General features: G+C 41.2%; 1 protein-coding gene across 3 annotated transcripts in view; it reads left to right on the top strand.

Annotated features, from left to right (window-relative positions):
- The window catches only part of LRP5 (LDL receptor related protein 5), a 169,193-nt gene that overhangs the window by 125,043 nt on the left and 23,671 nt on the right, over positions 1-20,479 (top strand). For all 3 annotated transcript variants that reach the window (XM_052810384.1, XM_052810383.1, XM_052810385.1), the window contains 8 exons: positions 3,683-3,899; positions 5,377-5,666; positions 7,853-8,079; positions 8,412-8,596; positions 11,417-11,740; positions 13,909-14,111; positions 16,479-16,690; positions 18,316-18,506. In XM_052810384.1, the coding sequence (XP_052666344.1) occupies positions 3,683-3,899; positions 5,377-5,666; positions 7,853-8,079; positions 8,412-8,596; positions 11,417-11,740; positions 13,909-14,111; positions 16,479-16,690; positions 18,316-18,506 (1,849 nt within the window). The remainder of the gene's footprint in view (positions 1-3,682; positions 3,900-5,376; positions 5,667-7,852; positions 8,080-8,411; positions 8,597-11,416; positions 11,741-13,908; positions 14,112-16,478; positions 16,691-18,315; positions 18,507-20,479) is intronic.

The following is a 20,479-nucleotide window of genomic DNA, read 5'->3' as shown; positions in this document are numbered from 1 at the left end:
TCCTCCTCCTCCTTCACTGACCTTGGTGTCTGCAGGGTTGTTTCTCTTACATGTTCTCACTCCTCTCTCCAGCTGCAGTTTCTGTTGGGCAGTGACTTTTTTCCCCTTCTTAAATACATTCTCCCAGAGGCACTACCACCATCGCTGATGGGCTCAGCCTTGGCCAGCAGTGGATCCATCTTGGAGCTGGCTGGCATTGGCTCTGTCGGACACAGGGGAAGCTTCCAGCAGCTTCTCACAGAAGCCACCCCTGTAGCCCCCCTGCTAACAAAACCTTGCCACACAAACCCAATACAGTGTGCTAGGATTTAAGAATTTTTTTCAGGTAAAATTCATGTAGTAAAATTGGTGACCACATCATATTTGTGTTTCTCTAAAGGGGAGATGTTGTGCCCAAATTAACTGTGTCACAGTAATAATGCATGTTGTTTTCACAAATTTGTAAAGTATTATAAGATTTCAAAGTAGAGATTTCATTTTTTATTTTATTTGGATATCTCCCATGGTGTTCATGTGCATGAACGTACTGAAATTCACATGCTAATTTAGTAAGTTGTGGTGATTGTCATTGGTCATCTTAAAAAAAGAAATCGTAGGTGCTTCTGCTGCTTACCATGTATGGACAGAGCCTTACAACTTACTGTTTTATTATATCTGTATTAAATTGTGGTAAAACTGATCATAGAATCATTTAGGTTGGAAAAGACCTTCAAGATCATTGAGTCCAACCATCAACCATGCCTACTAAACCATGTCCTGAAGTGCCTTGTCTATGCGCTTTTTGAATACCTCCAGGGATGGTGACTCAACCACTTCCCTGGCAGCCTGTTCCAATACCTCACAACCCTTTCAGTAAAGAAATTTTTCCTAATATCCGATCTAAACCTCCCCTGCCACGACTTGAGGCCACTTCCTTTCATCCTCTCTCCAGCCACCTGACAGAAGAGACCAGCACCCACCTCACTACAACCCCCCTTCAGGTAGTTGCAGAGAGCAATAAGGTCTCCCCTCAGCCTCCTTTTCTCCAGACTAAACCACCCCAGTTCCCTCAGCTGCTCCTCCTAAGACTTGTGCTCCAGGCCCCTCACCAACTCGGTTGCCCTTCTCTGGACACACTCAGCACCTCAATGTCTTTCCTGTAGTGAGGGGCCCAAAACTGAACACAGTACTCGAGGTGCGGCCTCACCAGTGCCCAGTACAGGAGGACAATCACCTCCCTGCTCCTGCTGGCCACACCATTTCTGATACAGGCCAGGATGCCATTGGCCTTCTTGGCCACCTGGGCACGCTGCTGGCTCACATTCAGCCGGGTGTCAACCAGCACCCCCAGGTCCTTTTCTGCCGGGCAGCTTTCCAGCCACTCTTCCCCAAGCCTGTAGCGCTGCATGGGGTTGCTGTGACCCAAGTGCAGGACCCGGCACTTGGCCTTGTTGAACCTCATACAATTGGCCTCGGCCCATCGATCCAGCCTGTCCAGATCCCTCTGCAGAGCCTTCCTACCCTCCAGCAGATCAACCCTCCCTCCCAACTTGGTGTCGTCCGCAAACTTACTGAGGGTGCACTCGATCCCCTCATCCAGATCATTGATAAAGATATTAAACAGAACTGGCCCCGATACTGAGCCCTGGGGAACACCACTTGTGACCCGCCGCCAACTGGATTTAACTCCATTCACCACCACCCTCTGGGCTCGTCCATCCAGCCAGTTTTTTACCCAGTGAAGAGTACACTTGTCTAAGCCATGAAGCACCAGCTTCTCAAGGAGTATGCCATGAGAGACAGTATCAAAAGCCTTACTAAAGTCCAGGTAGACAACATCTACAGCCTTTCCCTCATCCACTAGGCGGGTTGGTCAGGCAGGACCTGCCTTTCATGAACCCATGCTGGCTGGGCCTGATCCCCTGTTTGTCCTGCACATGCCATGTGAGCGCACTCAAGACGAACCGTTCCATAATCTTCCCCGGTACTGAGGTCAGGCTGACAGGCCTGTAGTTCCCCGGATCCTCCCTCTGACCCTTCCTGTAAATGGGCATCACACTGGCAAGCCTCCAGTCATCTGGGACCTCCCCCATTCACCAGGATTGCTGATAAATGATGGAGATTGGCTTGGCAAGCACCTCCGCCAGCTCCCTCAGTACTCTTGGATGGATCCCATCTGGTCCCATAGGTTTGTGAGTGTCCAGACAGCATAGTAGGTCACTAACTATTTCCTCCCGATGGTTGATTTTGACTGCCCACAATATTGTTAGGTATTTAATGGTTTATTATTACATTGCATGTAAGTTTTAGGCATTCTTTAATAAGAAATAAATATTGCTTGAACATTTAGCAATTTAAAAGTCGGGGAATACAGTATTGAAATGACCATAGCTGTCTTCAAATCACAAGAAAATAGAAGCATTGTACAGTGAAGACAGCTTAATCACCTACAAGGTACAGGTTTAGTATTTTGAGTCTGAATAAACAATTTCTGAATAATAGTAAAGAGGAGACTATTTAAAACCCCTATCACAGGCCACAGTAGCCTAAATTAAAGCACAGCAGTTGTCCACCTTTGAAGCGTTTCTGGCAACAAATGGAGATTTGATTGAATCCCATTGAAAAATAAATTGTCTTAAGTTGTGCTCTTTTGTTCTTGTTTTAATATGATACTGAACTTGATGCTGCTTACAGTATAAATTTTCAAGTAGCACCTTAAAAATATTGCAGTTATATTGCAGCTACCAATTGCAAGAAGTAGGATGGGGAATAATCTGGGGATTTCTCAGATAAATATTTTGCCGGAGTCTTAAAAATATACACTCTTTGCCATGGGTAAGAGATGTCTTGATGATTGAAAAGATTATTGCAGTTTGTGTAGTAGGTGGGGGTGACTTTAGGCATGTGGTATGGGAAATTGTATGTGGACATTTTAATTTCCTGCTTTGCTCAATGATTCTTGATCAGGGTCAGACTATATGAATCTCTTTCCTTAGGCCAAGCAAAGTGGGGTAGCATGAGATCATTGTAGTAATTGCTTATGAAATAATTAACCAATAGTGTATATATATCTGTGGGGCTTATCCTATTTCCAATACTATTCTGCTTTCTCTGCAGGTTTAGGAATACGAGTTTATGTAAGTCAATACTTCTTCTACATCTTAAAGATCTTGCTTAACACAAGAGTGAGAAAAACTTAATTCTTTTATAGTAAAAAACTGAAATTCCAGAAAGTGCAGATTCTACATTGCCTTGTTGTGCCCTGAAAGAATTCTGATGGCCTCTTTTCTCCATGATTGAGTGCTGAATGTCACTCCAGCAATCCCTTGTTTCTGGGGAGAGAGTTCAGTAGTGAGACGAAGACACGAATGAAGACCAAAAATCTCCTGAACATCACTCCCATCCCCAAAACCACTCCCTTTGCTGTGGTCTTTGCAGGTTTGAACTGATGCAAGTTAAATTCATGTTGCTTAGGTTTTTCAGTGGAGAAGGGGTGAGATAAGCCACTTTCAGTCATGTCATTCCAATATATTTATCTTTCAACAAACCTAGAGGTACATTCTTTTGAAAGAGGCATGCTGTGAATTTCAGTGGGTTCTTGTGCAAAAATAGAGGACTTGTCAAAATATGATTGATAATGCCATTTTAATTGTACCCACATTAAAGCAGATTATTTTTTCCTTTTTTCTCATGCATCCCATAGGTCATAAATGTTGATGGAACAATGAGGAAAACCCTCCTAGAAGATAAGCTTCCACATATATTTGGTTTCACGCTGCTGGGAGATTACATCTACTGGACTGACTGGCAGAGACGAAGCATTGAAAGAGTTCACAAGATAAAGGCTAGCAGAGACATCATTATTGATCAGCTGCCAGATTTAATGGGCCTTAAAGCAACAAGTGTTACCAAAGTGTTTGGTAAGCATGAGCAATCATAGGATGGATCTATAGTAGTTTCTAGATGGGCTTGCTTTCATTAAGCAACGGGTGATCACTTGTAATGAGAATAACTGTGGTCTCATGTTTGAGTGATTTTAAAGGAAAACTGCACCTATTGTTTGTAATGTTGTGAAAATATAGTGTTGCAAAAGACGTATGGGCTTCCAGTTTTTAGTGACATTTGATATAAATCTTCTACAGCTTCCACTACACTCTTTGAATTTTTTGTGAGGAGAATTTTATTCCTGCCTCCAATCTACAGGAATCATTACTTCTGGTGGTCACAGAATTGCTCCATTTTCTGTTGCTCTTTTCTTCCAGTACAAAGTCCCAGTGATGTTTAGGTAGCAGAATGCTTTCTACTGTGTTGGGTGGTACAGGCAGAGTTAGAGGCCATTACAACATTGCCTCAAAGCATGTGGCACTTAACTTTAACACCTAAATCTGCTGAAAGGTGCAGCCAGTGTTTTAGGTCCTCTGCTAGCATTCTGCAGAGGAGTATGTCACAGGACCTCCTGGCTTCAGTAGCAACTCATGAGAGGTGCGTGTTCACCGCAAATGTGTCTACTGCCTGGGACTTTGGAGTCTGCGCATACTAGTAAACAGATTTGTTGGTCAGCTATTAAAATTACTGAGAATAGTTGCAGCAGAATCATATAAAGTAGGTTGTCAAATTACACCCTGCCAGTACGTGGATTTCCAGCCTTTCAGGAAGCTTTACTTGAAAGATATTCAAGTCCTCAAGTTGCAAGTTATGGCATCAGTCTGAAATATGTATGTTCTAAAAAGGGAAAATTAAAAGAAACCTCGTTGAGACTGATGTTGGAGATTTTTTTTGTGGTTACAATCTTTAAATACCTAAATCCTTGGTTCCAGCAGATGGAGAAAGGCACTCATTTATCTTTTGGTCCTTACTTCCCCCTCCACATTCCCTCCCCATCTGGCCATGGTTGTTCACATGAAAAAATAAGTGTGAGATTGTGATGATCTTGTTGGAGCTGCTTCTGCTATTGAATCTTCTCAGCTTTAAATTAAACAGCTGGAAAAGAACTGCAGTTATCCAGCTCTTCTCACCATTTTGTATCATTGAACATTTGTAAAACTGGTGGTTTCAAAGAGATACAAAGGTGGGATACTTGGCCAAAAATAACCAAGCAGAACATGTATGTAATTACCTGCCTTAAGTGAAGGAATTTAATCTTTGGGAAAACTAGAAAGACATATTTTGTAGCTGTTATTTGTACTATAGGAGGGATAGGACCAACTTCCTAATCCTTGGGTAGAGGGAAAGAAACAGTTTTGAATGTTTTTTTAGAATTCCCTGTTGACAACCCATAGTGTTAACTTATTTTGAAAAATTATAATTACACTACGTTTCCGCTCAGCCTCGCCCCCTCCTCCTTCCGCCCTACATCCACAGTGCACCAATATCTGTTTTGGTTTGTTTTTTTTTAAGGAACTAATTCATGTGCAGAGAACAACGGAGGTTGCAGCCATCTGTGTTTCTTTACACCCCAGGAGACGAGGTGTGCCTGTCCCATTGGCCTTGAGCTGCTGAGTGACATGAAGACTTGCATCATTCCTGAAGCCTTCTTAGTTTTCACAAGCAGAGCAGCAATTCATAGGATTTCCCTTGAAACCAATAATAATGATGTTGCTATTCCTCTTACTGGAGTCAAGGAAGCATCTGCTCTGGATTTTGATGTCTCTGATAACAGAATCTATTGGACTGATGTTAGTTTGAAGGTATTACTGATGTGTGAATTCCCTGAATATAAAGCCACAGAGCAGTTACTTTGATCTAACAAAGGTCTCTGTTACATGATCCGTTCTGCAGTTGCTAATGTTGTCATTGAATTGCATCCAAGGAGACTCTTGGAGATGAAGACAGTTGCATTGTTGAATGCACAGTTGGGTGATAGGCATCTTCTGCATCAAATAAAAATCCAAAGTGGTGTCTGCTCATACCGAATGCCTAAGTCTTGGATGCTGCATGTGTTGCATCCATATATGTATCTATTGTAGAAAAGCTGTTCTCATGTCACATAGTAGAGTAATTTCAACATCGAGCTTGGGAACCCTCCGAGCTTTCTATCCTCTTCCAGTTTTGACTTGGAAGGCAATCTTACTCAATATTAACATTTGGCAAGTGAACTTTGGATTGGTTGCTGTTAGTCTGTGGCTCCAGCTTGGCACAGCTGGCCAGGGAACTTGCCCAGTCCCCTCCACACTGTTAAGCCCCCGCCTGCGCCCAGTTCTATCTCAGTGTGTTCCCCAGGAGTCTGACGTTTCCTGTGACGTGTTTGGTTCACATCCAGGTGCATGCTAAAGTGAGAGTTGTGCTGTTCATCAGTGTTACTTTGCTTTTTGAAGTGAATTAAGTAATGGTGAAAAATGACAGATTCACTTCATTGGAACTGAATTCCTCTCTTTAGCCTCTTAATAGGTTTTCCAAGAGCAATCAAAGTTTCCTTGCCAATGTGCCTAAGTCATAATAGGGAAAAGCTGACTTTTAGTGACTGCAGGGCACGTGCAGTTTCCGTACTCTCTCTGTGAAGACTAATGAGGATTGTGCTTCAGCGTTAACAGTGCTGCTTGTGGTGTGGATACCTTTCCTTCAGGAACAGTGCCAATGTAATAAATTAGTGTACTGCAGACACAGTTACTAAATAAATCTCACGCAAGCATGTGGAGAGCTGGAGCTACGGTCGTCTTAACCATCTGTAGTGGAAAATACATTACTTCAGCTGCATCAGTGCATAGGTCCCAGTCTCATTCTATGCAGAACTAGAAAACATTTTACTTGTTTGTGGCCTGCTGAATTATCCAGCATACTGTATTTTCACATACGTATCAGCGTATGTTTTGGCACGTCTGGGTTTTCATTCCCCCTGTCCCCCCACCTCCTGCAGCTTAGAGCTAACTTAACTAATTTATGGGCTCTTAACTTCGGAGCCCATAGCCATCTCCCTTTCCTTTGGTGACCACCACTTCCCTGATTTCCTCCTGCCTCTGGTTGTATGAGGACTCATTTTCAAAAAGGGATTATACTACTTCTGAGATGTGGGTTATACCTGTAAAAATACTACATGATTTCTGGTTTTGACATTTACCTTTAAAAATATAAAATGTCTCTTAACCCTGTATCATGGTTTAACCACTAACATTCTTCTCATACTGAACTCAAAACATAGCAGTGTACCAGCTACTAGGAAGACAATTAACTCTATCCCAGCTGAGACCAGGACACCCTGATACATTCATTTCTCAAATTATTAAGAAATGAATAGCTGAAATATTAGCAGGCATGTAGAATGATTGCTTAGTGTTGATAACAGGGGTGGGTAATTGTACATTGGTCCTGGAAGTTACCAATTATTTACCTGGGGGTTGTTTCAGTGCAACTCCTTGTTGGGAGTGGCATATTTATATGTACACAGTCCTTGCCCTATGACTTGTTTTGTTGAGTATGCGTAACTACAATGTAGATGGGATCAGCAAACTTGCTCCAGGTGACTGATCATGAGAAACAATTTAATTCAGATTTCTCTGAATTGAGATGTGTTTCTGAGACTTAAAACATTATAGTGAATTAAGTAATCAAAACCCCCTCACTGTTTGTGTGCAAACAGAAGAGAGGGAGAAGGGGCAAGGAAGAATCTGCAGATACATGGTGCTTTCTGAAAATCATATCCTTTTAAGATGTCTTTGACTCCACATCAGAAACCACTAGCTTTCTGAAAATTCAGGGGTTTTTATCCTGTGAATTGCTATATCTTTTTTGACAACAGAAATTTGTTTTAAAAAATGTAACATGGGCTGATTTTTCTTACTAATTTCTTTTTGTACACTAAACTTCATAATAATTATTCCTTCTTTTTTCAGTGGGGTATCTGTAAATGCCGTAATATTTTTACAAAATTGTTTTCCAGACCATAAGCCGAGCTTTCATGAATGGGAGCTCTGTGGAACATGTGATTGAGTTTGGGCTAGATTATCCTGAGGGAATGGCTGTAGACTGGATGGGAAAGAACCTCTACTGGGCAGATACTGGAACCAATCGCATTGAAGTAGCCCGCCTGGATGGACAGTATAGGCAGGTGCTTGTGTGGAAGGACTTGGACAACCCAAGGTCTCTGGCTCTTGATCCTACCAAAGGGTAAGGGATGGTGTTGTTTTTCAAAGCTTTGTGTACATATCTTGTACGTGACAAGTTAATTGGCAGTTTATATAGCTCCATTTCTTCAGAGTCTTTGAAAAGACGATAAACGCTCCACAACCGTATGGGTTACAATGAAAAATTAAGAATTGTCAATCATATTTTTCTGCCTTCGTCTAAAAAAGGAGTACTGTAATAGTGCACATAACCACATAGGTTATTTCTTTTTATTTTTTTAAAGAACTGAAAATAAATTTTAAAAAATCAAAGCATGCAGCTAAACACAATCTTACCTAGCTGATGTAGTCTTTTTGTTCCACTTCTCATTGCAGATACATGTACTGGACTGAATGGGGAGGTAAACCTAGGATTGTTCGAGCGTATATGGACGGAACAAACAGCATCACTTTGGTGGATAAAGTGGGTCGTGCCAATGACCTCACTATTGATTATGCAGACCAAAGGCTATATTGGACTGACTTAGACACAAGCATGATTGAGTCATCAAATATGCTAGGTAATCTAGTGTTATATTACACCAGCCCGTACAGAAATACGCACTGTAGTAAAGTAATTGAATAATATGAAATTGGAATAATATAATTGGTATTAAATCTGTGTGTGTATTTTTCTTATGAGAGGAAATGGAGAGTTAAATGTTTCATGAGATTAAAAAAAAGCTTCCTAAATTAATAACTATATGATGATTTATAATGATGGTGACATACGATACCATTTCTCAGTATTGATATGAAACTGCCTGTGTTTTACCAAAGCAGAGATGACCTCTGAGTTTCTCAAAGTGAGGACAACTTAAAGGTTCACTGTAAACCACCCCTGACTTTTCAGTCTGGATGCTAATTTTCTGTTGAAGTATTATCTCTGTTTCCAGCTTCAGACTATTTGTATTAGCTCAAAACCAAAACCAAAATACTGCTTCCATTTCCTGCCATCTGGAAGGTCGTGCAGCTACTTCTGCAGCGTATCATAAAAAGTTTTGTACACAACTTTACACATTTTCATGTCTTCCATTAGAATTTCATTTATACACACAAGGGGTGTGCGAAGATCTACTAAACTTTGACGTTGATATTGACATGATAACTAACTGGATAAAAGAAGGGAGTTTTGCTTTCTGCAGCTGATATAGAGCTTTTGTATTGTCCAGATGTTTTGTAAATATTAAATGGTCTTCAAGGTTTTAGCTGAGGCAGAAATTAATATATTAAGTTTCCAAGTGCCACACAGTGAATCAGTGACAGGATCAGAAATGGAATCCAGAAGTTCCTGACCTGACATCCTACCCCTGTTCCATTTTCAAGGAGAGACCTTTGTGAGATGGTAATTAATGCCTCTGGGATTCCAATGTAAAAATTAAAGTTTATGTGGCAGAACATACGGTACTTAAGCAAGCTTGTACAGGATTGTTACAGCAATGCTCTGACTGATAATATATATAATTTCCCTGCAACTCTTTTTTTTTTTTTTTTTTTTAATCTGTGAAAAGGTACCATTAGAGTGAGATTTTTTTTTTTAAGGTGTTATTGTGTGTGCATATCTTCAGAGTATAGAAAATCTAAGCTCAGGAAAACAGAGAGAGTGATGCAGTTTTGGATTCCGAGGCTATTACTGATTTTGCATTTCTTGTATTTGTTGCTTTGGGATGACAACTGCTGAATGGATGTTACTGTTTAGAAATTGCAGTAAGATTGTTTCTTTATCTAGAGTTGGGTTTTTTCCATCCACAGTGCACAATCTATCAAAGCTGTCACTAAGCTACTGCATTATACTTAGAGAAACAAAATAGCCGGAGGCAAGCTTGAACTAGAAACTGATTGTGACATTGAGAAGAAATACAAGATTGAAATAATCTGTGGTAAATTAAACTGGTTCTAAAGCTGAACCTACTGTTAACATTTATTTGTGGTGAGAAAGTAGAAGGCTGACCACTGAAGCTAACAATGTTGTATGATATCTTTTTAGTTAGCAGATTATAAAGACTCAGGTAGACTTCTAGCAAGTGGGCTCATTGGTTAAAGAAATGTTATTAGACTTGGCCTACGTTATGCAGTGCTGGTCTCCTTGCCAGGAGAAATCTGAATGAGTGTTGCTGATAGAAACGTCTGCCCCACCAGCAATGAATAAAGTACTCTTAAGTGGATGGATGAATGAATGCTGTCCTAGCTTAATCTTGAGCATTATAAACATTACCCAACAGGAAAAAATCACTCTTTCAGCAGATTTTCCTCCCTCTACTGACTATCAAAATTCAATTAGACAGCTTATCTGCTTCCTTCAAAAGAGCCTATCCCCTGAATTCATCGCTGTGACCCAGAATTGCTCTAAGAATTACCTACCTGAGAGTGTGCAGGATATCTGCGCCCCTAACTTGGACACTTTAGATGCCTAAAAGTAATTGGGAAGGTTGCCTCTATATTTAGTTCTGGTGGTTTATAGGGAAGTGGCTTCATGTTCTAATTTTTGGGTTTTTCATTCCATCTCTAATCTTGGCCAAATGGGAGAGGGCATGATGGAAAGTAGGGCAGGGGAAGAAAAACAAGGTGTTCTGTAGAATCTAGCATCAGACATTTATTTGAGGCAGGAGGAGACGATGCTGATGAAGGCTACATCTTCATTTGATGTAAAGTGGCAGAGATTCATAGAGGTTTATTCTTGAAAATATTTAGGAAGGTGATTTACAGTAAGACTTTATCTACTTTAGTAGTGCATCTCTGGCAGAGGCCATCCAGTGCTCTAGAAGGTGTTAAATCTGTTGTGAAAGTTGCTAACTGAGCCATTGAATGTGGGAATATTGGGATTTCTGCCAAACAAATGGTTTCCTAATCTCTTGGGGTAGCTGTACGTTAAATTGCACTACAAAAGATTCGTGTTTGTTGAGTGAAACACCATAATTTCTAATAGCTGTTTCTCTGTGAAGCTCAAGTTTGTTGTATGTCATTGCTTTCATGCATACTAGTTGGGGTTTTTATTGGCCTAAGTGATTCCTGGAGCTGATAGTATTCTTGAATATGTTTTCCAATGCCTATTTGGGACAATAAGCATGAGACAAACAGAGTAGTATTTATTTAAATGGCAATACACTGGCACAGATTCAAATGGCTCTATAGGCAAAAAGGTATCAGGATAAGGTTTTTGAATGCAAGTGTTTAGGTTACCTCTTGAGCAGATACTGCTTAATAATGAATCCCATGATGCTGACTTGGGAAATGAGGTTTTATTTTAAAAAGGGAAGAAAAAACCTTCTCTTGATGCCAGTCACACTCTTCATTTCATGACTTGGGAATTGTCCTTTAGCTGATTATCCTTATTTTTGCAGGACAAGAACGAGAAATCATAGCAGATGATCTACCTCATCCATTTGGATTAACCCAATACAGTGACTACATCTACTGGACAGACTGGAATCTTCACAGTATAGAAAGAGCAGACAAGACCAGTGGGAAGAACAGGACACTTATTCAGGGCCATCTGGATTTTGTGATGGATATATTGGTCTTCCATTCTTCACGTCAGGATGGCTTGAATGATTGTGTGCAAAATAATGGCCATTGTGGTCACTTGTGCCTTGCCATACCAAATGGATTTAGGTGTGGCTGTGCTGCTCATTATACCTTGGATCCCAACAGCAGGAACTGTAGTTGTAAGCCTTTTTGTTTGCTACTATATTCAGTGCTTGTGGCTCCCAGGTGCTTGTGATCCCTTTCAGTATAGAAAGGGAAGGGATATCACAAGTCCATTTCAAAGGTTTGAAATACGAGGACAGAGTATGGAGTTTTATACCCATTATTGTGACATGAATTAGGGCTGAAGGTTTGTATTTCAAATCTTAGAAATAACAGCGCTGTCAAGTCTAGTCTTTCTTGTTTTACTAGAAGTGCTTTCTAGGTGGTTCAACTGTGTGACTGAAGCTTCCCCAGTCCTTACCTAAGTCTGTAGGTGGGTGGAAGAGAAATGCTAAACAAAAAATGTCTTTTTCTCTTAAGTGTTTAATAAAGTCAGCAAAAATAACATCCAATAAAACAGCCTCCTAAGTAGTCTGTGCGCAACATGCACATGCACTTGAAATTCATATGTTTGTTTTCCCCCTGTGTGTGATATTATGAGCCTGCCAGTTCACTGTTTGTCCAATAAGAATTTAATTTCCTAGGAAAAATAGCAGATGAATAGAAAATGGACTGTTGACATAAAAAAAACCAACAAAGCTTTGGGCATCCTGGCACAGTAGCATATAAGGAAATTTTAACTGGATGAAAGGATGGGTTTATGAAAGGCAGGTCCTGCTTGACTAACCTCATCTCCTTTTATGACAAGATGGCCTGCTTAGTGGATGAGGGAAAGGCTGTGGATGTTGTTTACCTGGACTTTAGTAAAGACTTTGACACCATCTCCCACAGCATTCTCCTGGAGAAACTGGCTGCTAATGTTTTGGATAGGTGTACTCTTCGCTGGGGAACAAACTGGCTGGATGGGCACACCGAAAGAGTTGTGATGAATGGAGTTAAATCCAGTTGGCGGCGGGTCACAAGTGGTGTTCCCCAGGGCTCAGTGTTGGGGCCAGTTCTCTTTAATATCTTTATCAGTGATCTGGATGAGGGGATCGAGTGCACCCTCAGTAAGTTTGCGGACGACACCAAGTTGGGAGGGAGGGTTGATCTGCTGGAGGGTAGGAAGGCTCTGCAGAGGGATCTGGACAGGCTGGATCGATGGGCCGAGGCCAATTGTATGAGGTTCAACAAGGCCAAGTTCCAGGTCCTGCACTTGGGTCACAGCAACCCCATGCAGCGCTACAGGCTTGGGGAAGAGTGGCTGGAAAGCTGCCCAGCAGAGAAAGACCTGGGGGTGCTGGTTGACGGCTGAATGTGAGCCAGCAGCGTGCCCAGGTGGCCAAGAAGGCCAACGGCATCCTGGCCTGTGTCAGAAATAGTGTGGCCAGCAGGAGCAGGGAGGTGATTGTCCTCCTGTACTGGGCACTGGTGAGGCCGCACCTCGAGTACTGTGTTCAGTTTTGGGCCCCTCACTACAGGAAAGACATTGAGGTGCTGGAGCGTGTCCAGAGAAGGGCAACCGAGTTGGTGAGGGGCCTGGAGCACAAGTCTTAGGAGGAGCGGCTGAGGGAACTGGGGTGGTTTAGCCTGGAGAAAAGGAGGCTGAGGGGAGACCTTATCGCTCTCTACAACTACCTGAAAGGAGGTTGTAGTGAGGTGGGTGCTGGTCTCTTCTGTCAGGTGGCTGGTGATAGGACAAGAGGAAATATTGCACCAAGGGGAGGTTTAGATTGGATATTAGGAAGAATTTCTTCACCGAAAGGGTTATCAAGCACTGGAACAGGCTGCCCAGGGAAGTGGTTGAGTCACCATCCCTGGAGGTATTCAAAAGACGTGTAGATGTGATGCTTAGGGACATGGTTTAGTGGTGGACTTGGCAGTGTTAGGTTTATGGTTGGACTCAATGATCTTACAGGTCTTTTCCAACTTAAATGTTTCTATGATAATATAGGAAAACCTGTGACTCTGTATTGCCCACTCTCACTGGTGTTACTTAAATTCCACATGGGGAACATTGTTATTTTATAATATGAAAAGGAAATACTTTCTGGGTGCGGGTGTGCACGTTTACCTTCCAGAAGTATACAAAGAAACATTTTCAACTTCATAGCAAAAATCTCCAATTATGAATTACCTTAGTTTTCATTGTGAATATAATTGTCTCTCTGGGATTTTGTTCTAAATATTCTTTGTCTTCTGTGTGGGTGTATTTTTGACTGTGTGAATTGCATTTTCTTATGCATTCTGTTTTGGCTTGTTTCAGCCCCTGCCAGCTTCCTGTTGTTTAGCCAGAAATCTGCAATCAGCCGGATGATACCAGATGATCAGCAAAGTCCAGATATCATCCTGCCTATGCATGGTCTAAGGAATGTCAAGGCTATTGATTATGATCCCTTAGACAAATTGATCTACTGGGTGGATGGACGTCAGAATATTATAAAAAGAGCCAAAGATGATGGCACTCAGGCAAGTTTACGTGGTGTATGTAGTTTTGTGTCGGTCTTTTTGTGTGCTTTGTACTTTATGCTTGACTTTCCCCTTCCATCCCCTGCACCAAGGAATCATCGGTTTAAACTTTACTCTTGCCAGCACTTATTCATGTATATTCTATTTATGTGTGAAAATTACTGAAGGCTTTTAGGATCGTGATTTTAATTTATACACAAATAAGTGTAATAAAATATAGTACATCATATGTATCTGAAACTATAAGCCTTGAATTGCAATCTTTAGTTAAGGACAGGCACTAAAGTAGGGCAGACTCACTATACTTGGGACAGGTAAATTGTATTCAAAAATCAATATTGTGCATGCCAATTGTGTGATAATATTGGCATCATTGTAAAGCGCTCTCAAAACGAAAACTCTCAGCTATCCAAGCTGTAGTTAAACCCTGAGTGAATGTAGAGTCGATTGCTGTGCCAGATAGGGACAGGCTTATCCACATGCTTAATTGTTTTACTGAGTTGGGGACAGTATTCTTTGCGCTAGTTATTCACACAACAGCGGAAAGAAGTGTACTGTTCTTCCAGGCAGTGTTATGTGTTAACATAGCTTAACTCCCAGGTCAAGATAACAGATTATTTAAAAACTATGGTTTGAGTAAGAATATAAAATGAAATGGACAACGGGCAAGTTATATTTTCCTAGTTCTTGGGCAGTCATATGTAAACAATATGATGTGATATCAATAGAAATGGACTGGTCTCTTCATGCGTCTAGGAACTCAGAGGTTTTATGGTTTCCTTTAAAGGAAGAGATGGCAATTTTATTTTTTGGCCATTTCTTTTAAAACTGGGAGGAGATATGTTGGGATGAGCAGCTAGCTGGGTTGTGGATGAATTTTGAAGAAGTTTTTCTCTTGCTTTTTGGGATTATGCTAGGTGCTAATTGTTGTAGTCTGGCTTCTCTTTGGTACTTGCTAGGTGCAAATTGCAGTGGAGATTCATTTGCTCTGTGTTTTCCTCTACCTCGGTCACACAGCTTTGAAGATGCAGATCCACTGCAAATTTTGACTTTCCAATTTTCACTAACTATATTTACTTATTTTTGCTAAATCGTGCTGTTTGCAGGTGATGCATATGAATTTCATACCTGGGTATTGTTACCTTTGATATCAGGAAAAGAATGATTTCTTTTTATTTCTAGGCACACTGTCAAGACAAAATAGGGATAAAGCTTTACATAAAAAGAAAAAAGCCTGTATATCACTATGCAGAACCTGAAGGCTTAAAACCAAATTGTGGAAATATAACTTTCACAAGTAATGCTGTGTTAGGTAAATCATTTGACTTAAGCTGAGCACGGAATGGTGTCTTCAGCTTTCTTGACCCATACAAACTTTTTCTGGTACTGTTTTTGTGTTTGAATTGGGGGTGCCGCATTAGAACACTGAAGGAAGCCATGGCTTTCCCCTCACCATTATCATGTCACCAGAAGCAGTCACCTTTGAAAGCTAGTTGGATGTTGGGAGTCCTGCCAGCAGTATTACTATCCCAGTGGCACTGGGATTGGCTGTACACTAGTGGAGCCTGTGTAACTTAAACAAACAATAGAAAGATTATTTTCCTTTAGGGATTTTTTAATATGCTCTAGTGCTCTTCACAGAAATAAAGTATGGAAATCTATGTTAGTATTCAGCATAGAGTTAAAAAGTGTAGTAAATAGTATGTTAGTTAGATTGGGAGAGGTTGAGGGTAATGATTCCAGGAACTTGGCAATAATGTCAAGTTTTCTAAGGTCCATCATAAAGACATGAGGGTGAAAGCAAGGTAATGTTGTTAGTATGGGTGTGAGGCAGAGCTGTAGCCATGTGAGCAAACAGAACCAAGTTTCATTAAAAAATTTTAGTTTTTGAGAGAAGCCAGGACTTAAAGAAAATCAATATCTACTACACTACAAATAATAAAGTAAGGAGACTTTGGCAAGAGATAGAGATACAGCTGACTGTATAACGGTGCAGGTCTGGCCAGAAGGCTGCCTTGTTACTTGCGTGGTTTCATTCAAGGTTGTTCCGTGCATGAACATTCACTATTGTTTTCTTCCATCTCCTGCTAATTAATTCTACTTGTAGGAGGCCCCACAACTGCTTTCTGGGGAGTTTTGCATAATCTTACAGATTTTGTCCAGATATTTTTCCTCTAAAGCACAGTTTGAATAAAATTTTTTCTTGTTAAGCTTTATCGCATGTCTTGTATTTGTTGTTTCCTTGTGGGTGATTTTAGGTTTTTCTGGACTGTCAGGTAGGTAAACCATGTTTTCTGTGCAACCAGTGTTCTTCAATGAATAATCAGAATAATTACTGGAGATTGTTCCCCATATGTTGTCTTGCAGCCTTTCACTGTCATGAGTACTCCAAACCAAAGCCAGAACCCAGAGAAGCAGCCACATGACCTCAGCATTGATATATACAGCCATACCTTGTACTGGACCTGTGAGGCCACAAATTCAGTCAATGTCCACAGGCTGAACGGCGAGTCAATTGGGATGGTGCTTCGAGGGGATCACGACAAGCCCAGAGCCATTGTAGTGAACGCAGAGCGAGGGTGAGATTCCTTTCTGTACCTTGTACAGAGCTCTCTTGGGATGCATGTCAGCTGTCTGTGTGAATCTTGTGTTGCATCTGTATATTTTAAAAAGGAGAATTTTTGCGTGTTTAATTGTTCAGGATGTAGGTGACTGCTTGTCTGATACTGGCCTTTTAAGATATCCAGCTTTCTTTTCCCTGTTCTCTCCTTTGCTGCCTCCTCTGGTGTGAACGACTTAGATGTTCATACAGCCATGTGGTTGGTTATAGTGAGGAACTAACCCAGGTGGGGAAAGCAAAGCAAAGCCACCTTGTCCTGTTCGCTGCGTGAGTGCACAGCCCCGCTACCTAATATGAAAAACAGGAGAGTTTACACTGTGTTTATATCAGCTGGGGACCTGGCTCATAAATGTTTGGTCATCATAAAACAAATGTTTCCGGGAAAAAAAAAGAGATCACTCATATCATACAACTATTCCTGCTAATGTAATAGTATAAAGTTAAACAAACAAACAAACCAACCCCTTATGTTCTATAAATTTTTAAGTTAGTTCTGCTTTGATGTGTATCTCAAAAACTTCTGAAATTAATTAAAACAGGTGGAATATACTAGAGTGATTTCCCACAGAAAGAAAATACGTTGTTTTACTGCAAAGCAGTTTTGGTTAGATTCAGCAGACCCCATCTCCACTTCAGGTAGTTAGTAGCTTCATTCTTAGAGGCCAAAGATGGTCCTTTACTGTTCTTTTTAATAAGATAGATGCTTAAATCCCAATTTACTACTAAATGGCTTACCATGTGCTTGGCAGATGTTGAATGACAATATTTCGTAACTGTGTGGATACAGTAGTACCCAGAGACTCTATCCACAGCATTTATAGGATTGGTATTTTATACAATACTCAGTGTACTCTGCATAGTTCAAAAGCTGCTGTGGGGAGAGGGGGATTAGAGGAAAGATTCTAATCTTATTGGGACTAAGTCACTTGGACATAGTTTGTATTTATAAAAGCTTATCTGCTTTCTCCATTAAAATTGGAGTTTGGGTTTGTTGATCTCTAAAACTCTGAACTATTCTAGTCAGGTTGTCAATTTATTTAGGTGGATATAAAGAATTCAGGGAACTAAGACACCAGGAATATGCCATCCTCAGTTGTTCTTCCTTCTGTGATCTTTGCTCCTCTCAAGTTTGGTAGGAACTTCTACTTGCTGAGAAGGAAGGCAACCCAGAAGGAGAGGAGATGACAGTTAATGTTTTTTGTCAGAAAGAGCTGCTGGGCTTTGATTCACAGATGGGGACAGCTTTACTCAAGGCAGGTTGCAGAAGGTCTGTGCTAGTCTTTTACAAGCCCCACCTCCACTGCAGAAACAGTGCTGCCAGTGCAGTGGTGCTGAGAGCTGAGGCATTTTATGGCCTGGTGTATTAAGGACAAATGCTATTAATTTCAGGCTATCTCAATATGCCAGTTAGCAAATGTTTGGGGTTCTGCAGCTGACAGATCTGGATCTTCGCAGCTGGGAGCAACAGTCACCACAGTCATCCCTATGTAAAACATTCCCACTCACAATGTAGAACCTGTGTGCAAGGGTGAGTTGCCCCTCTTTTGAAGCTCTCAGTTAAACAGCTGGTGTCTTTGTTCTCAGGTACATGTACTTCACCAACATGCAAGACCGAGCTCCCAAGATTGAGCGTGCAGCCCTTGATGGCACAGAGAGGGAAGTGCTTTTTACAACGGGGTTGATCCGACCAGTAGCACTGGTGATTGACAACAAACTTGGAAAGCTTTTCTGGGTGGATGCAGATCTGAAGCGCATCGAAAGCTGTGACTTGTCAGGTACGTGGTATGCAGTTAAACATTTGGAGTGGAGTGTGTGTATGTATAGGACATCATTCCCTCTTTGATGGTGACCCCAGTAACTTCTATCTCCACTGTTGCCAGTTCTGTGTAGGCAGTCACAGATAACAATTGCTGGTGGGCTCCCGTCTTTGATGTGATTGGAATAAACACGTCTGTAACGATTGCCACCCTCCAAGAGAGCCATTTGACTTTTGATGTATTCTGAAAGCAACTCTTGCAAGATCCCATTTAAATAGGTGTTGCCAGTTATGGAACCCCTAAATCACCTCTCCTGTGCCCTTTTTTTTTTCCTTAATGGTTTGAAAAGTTTGCATAACTCTTCAATTTTTCTTTCTCTGGACTTTACAGCTTAGTAAAACAAGGTAGCTTGAAAAACAAACAGTAGGAAGGGGAATGGCTTTCTTCTAACAAGGTTGATAAGGCAGCTCATCTGTTGCTCTGTGTTGCAAAACAATGCAGAGTTGCAGTTTTCCCATATTAGTAAAATAAAGCATTACTCCATGTCCATAGCAATAGCACCATGTGGATCTTAGAGAGCGCTGTTCATCGTTGACTTTTAAAAGCACTTGATAGTGCTGAGTAAGTGGAGAAACAGGCTCGCTCATCTGGTGAGCAGTATAGCACAGACAATCCAATGGCCCTACTTTCTGACTCATGATTCATTCTCTCATTATCATTCGTGTATCAAGAAATTAAACTCCTAAAGGAAGTGCAGAGAGAAGTGAACTAGTGTGAGGGAGTAGAAGCTGGACTGTTCTAGTGATTGGCATCTGCCATAAAAGGCTGATTCTCCAATTTTTGGTGGCTCTGCTCTTCTTGCCATGTAGTCACATCCTTCCCTTGTGTTGTAGTGAGGCAATGAACTAAAACAGGAGAAAATTGTTCACTTTTTTACAAGGACAGTTCACTTTTGAGCACCTAAACCTGACTCAAGGTCAGACTCGGGTCTCTTCTGCCAGAGGAGGGATAAAAACATGAAGCTGGAGCTGGGAAGGTAAAGCAGCCCATGTCTTTCATCAGTTATCAAGCTGGATAGGGGGGTATTGTCAAACTGCCTGTGTAGACACAAAATGTCCAATCGAGGATAGGCGTCAGAGAACCTACAAAAATTTGTAGGACAAAAGAAGATAGGAGGGAGACAAGACTTGACCTATGGAACAACCCATGTTTGAGAAGAAAAGGTTGACAGAGTGGGACACATAACAAGATGCATCAGAGATACTGAGAGGGTTTTGTCTAGTGATGAAAGGAAAAGTGCTGTAGGAGGAAATCCAGAAGTAAAATGACAAGACAGAAAAGCTTCATATCATGCAAGTATTGTGGCTGAAATGGTACCCACAAACGCAAGGGAGAGAGAAGAGGGACCAAAGAAGATTATGTGAAAATCATATGGTTTGGGAGAGGGGGAATGTGCCAGGGAGAAGTTAATGAATTGAGAAGGGAGGACAGGATCAATAACTAGTGCTGCTGCTGATAAAAAGGTGGTACCCATGTAATAGGAAGCCATATTATTTAATGAAGCTGTAGCATACAGTGGACCTAGCTATGCCTAGGTCTTCTACTTATATGTACATAAGCATCCTTTTTTCCCCTTTGATTTAGCATGCATGCAAGGTTGAGTCACAGCTAGCAGATGGGGGCGGGCAGGGGGCATGTGCTTTTTCCTTGTCATGTCACAGGTTGGAAGATGGACTGTGTCCTTGCATAGTACAGCACAAAATGCAGAGTCTGTTTATTATTGTTTTAGATCTAAGTCTTGAATGAATAAGACCTGACAATAGGACTTAGGTAAACTCATATATGAACAAATCAGCAGCTAGGCCATCACATGCTGGTAGTTGTATCCTGTGACTGCAGCTTCCTTTGTATGCATTCTTCCTTTTCGTGACATTAAAACTCCATGTAAGCATGTTTGCATACTGGTTATATATTTTAATCCAATTCTTTGG

This window comes from Harpia harpyja, chromosome 16, assembly GCF_026419915.1.
Source record: "Harpia harpyja isolate bHarHar1 chromosome 16, bHarHar1 primary haplotype, whole genome shotgun sequence".
NCBI lineage: Eukaryota > Metazoa > Chordata > Aves > Accipitriformes > Accipitridae > Harpia > Harpia harpyja.
The sequence above is the reverse complement of the archived record's forward strand: the minus strand, read 5'-3'. Positions and strand labels throughout refer to the sequence as shown.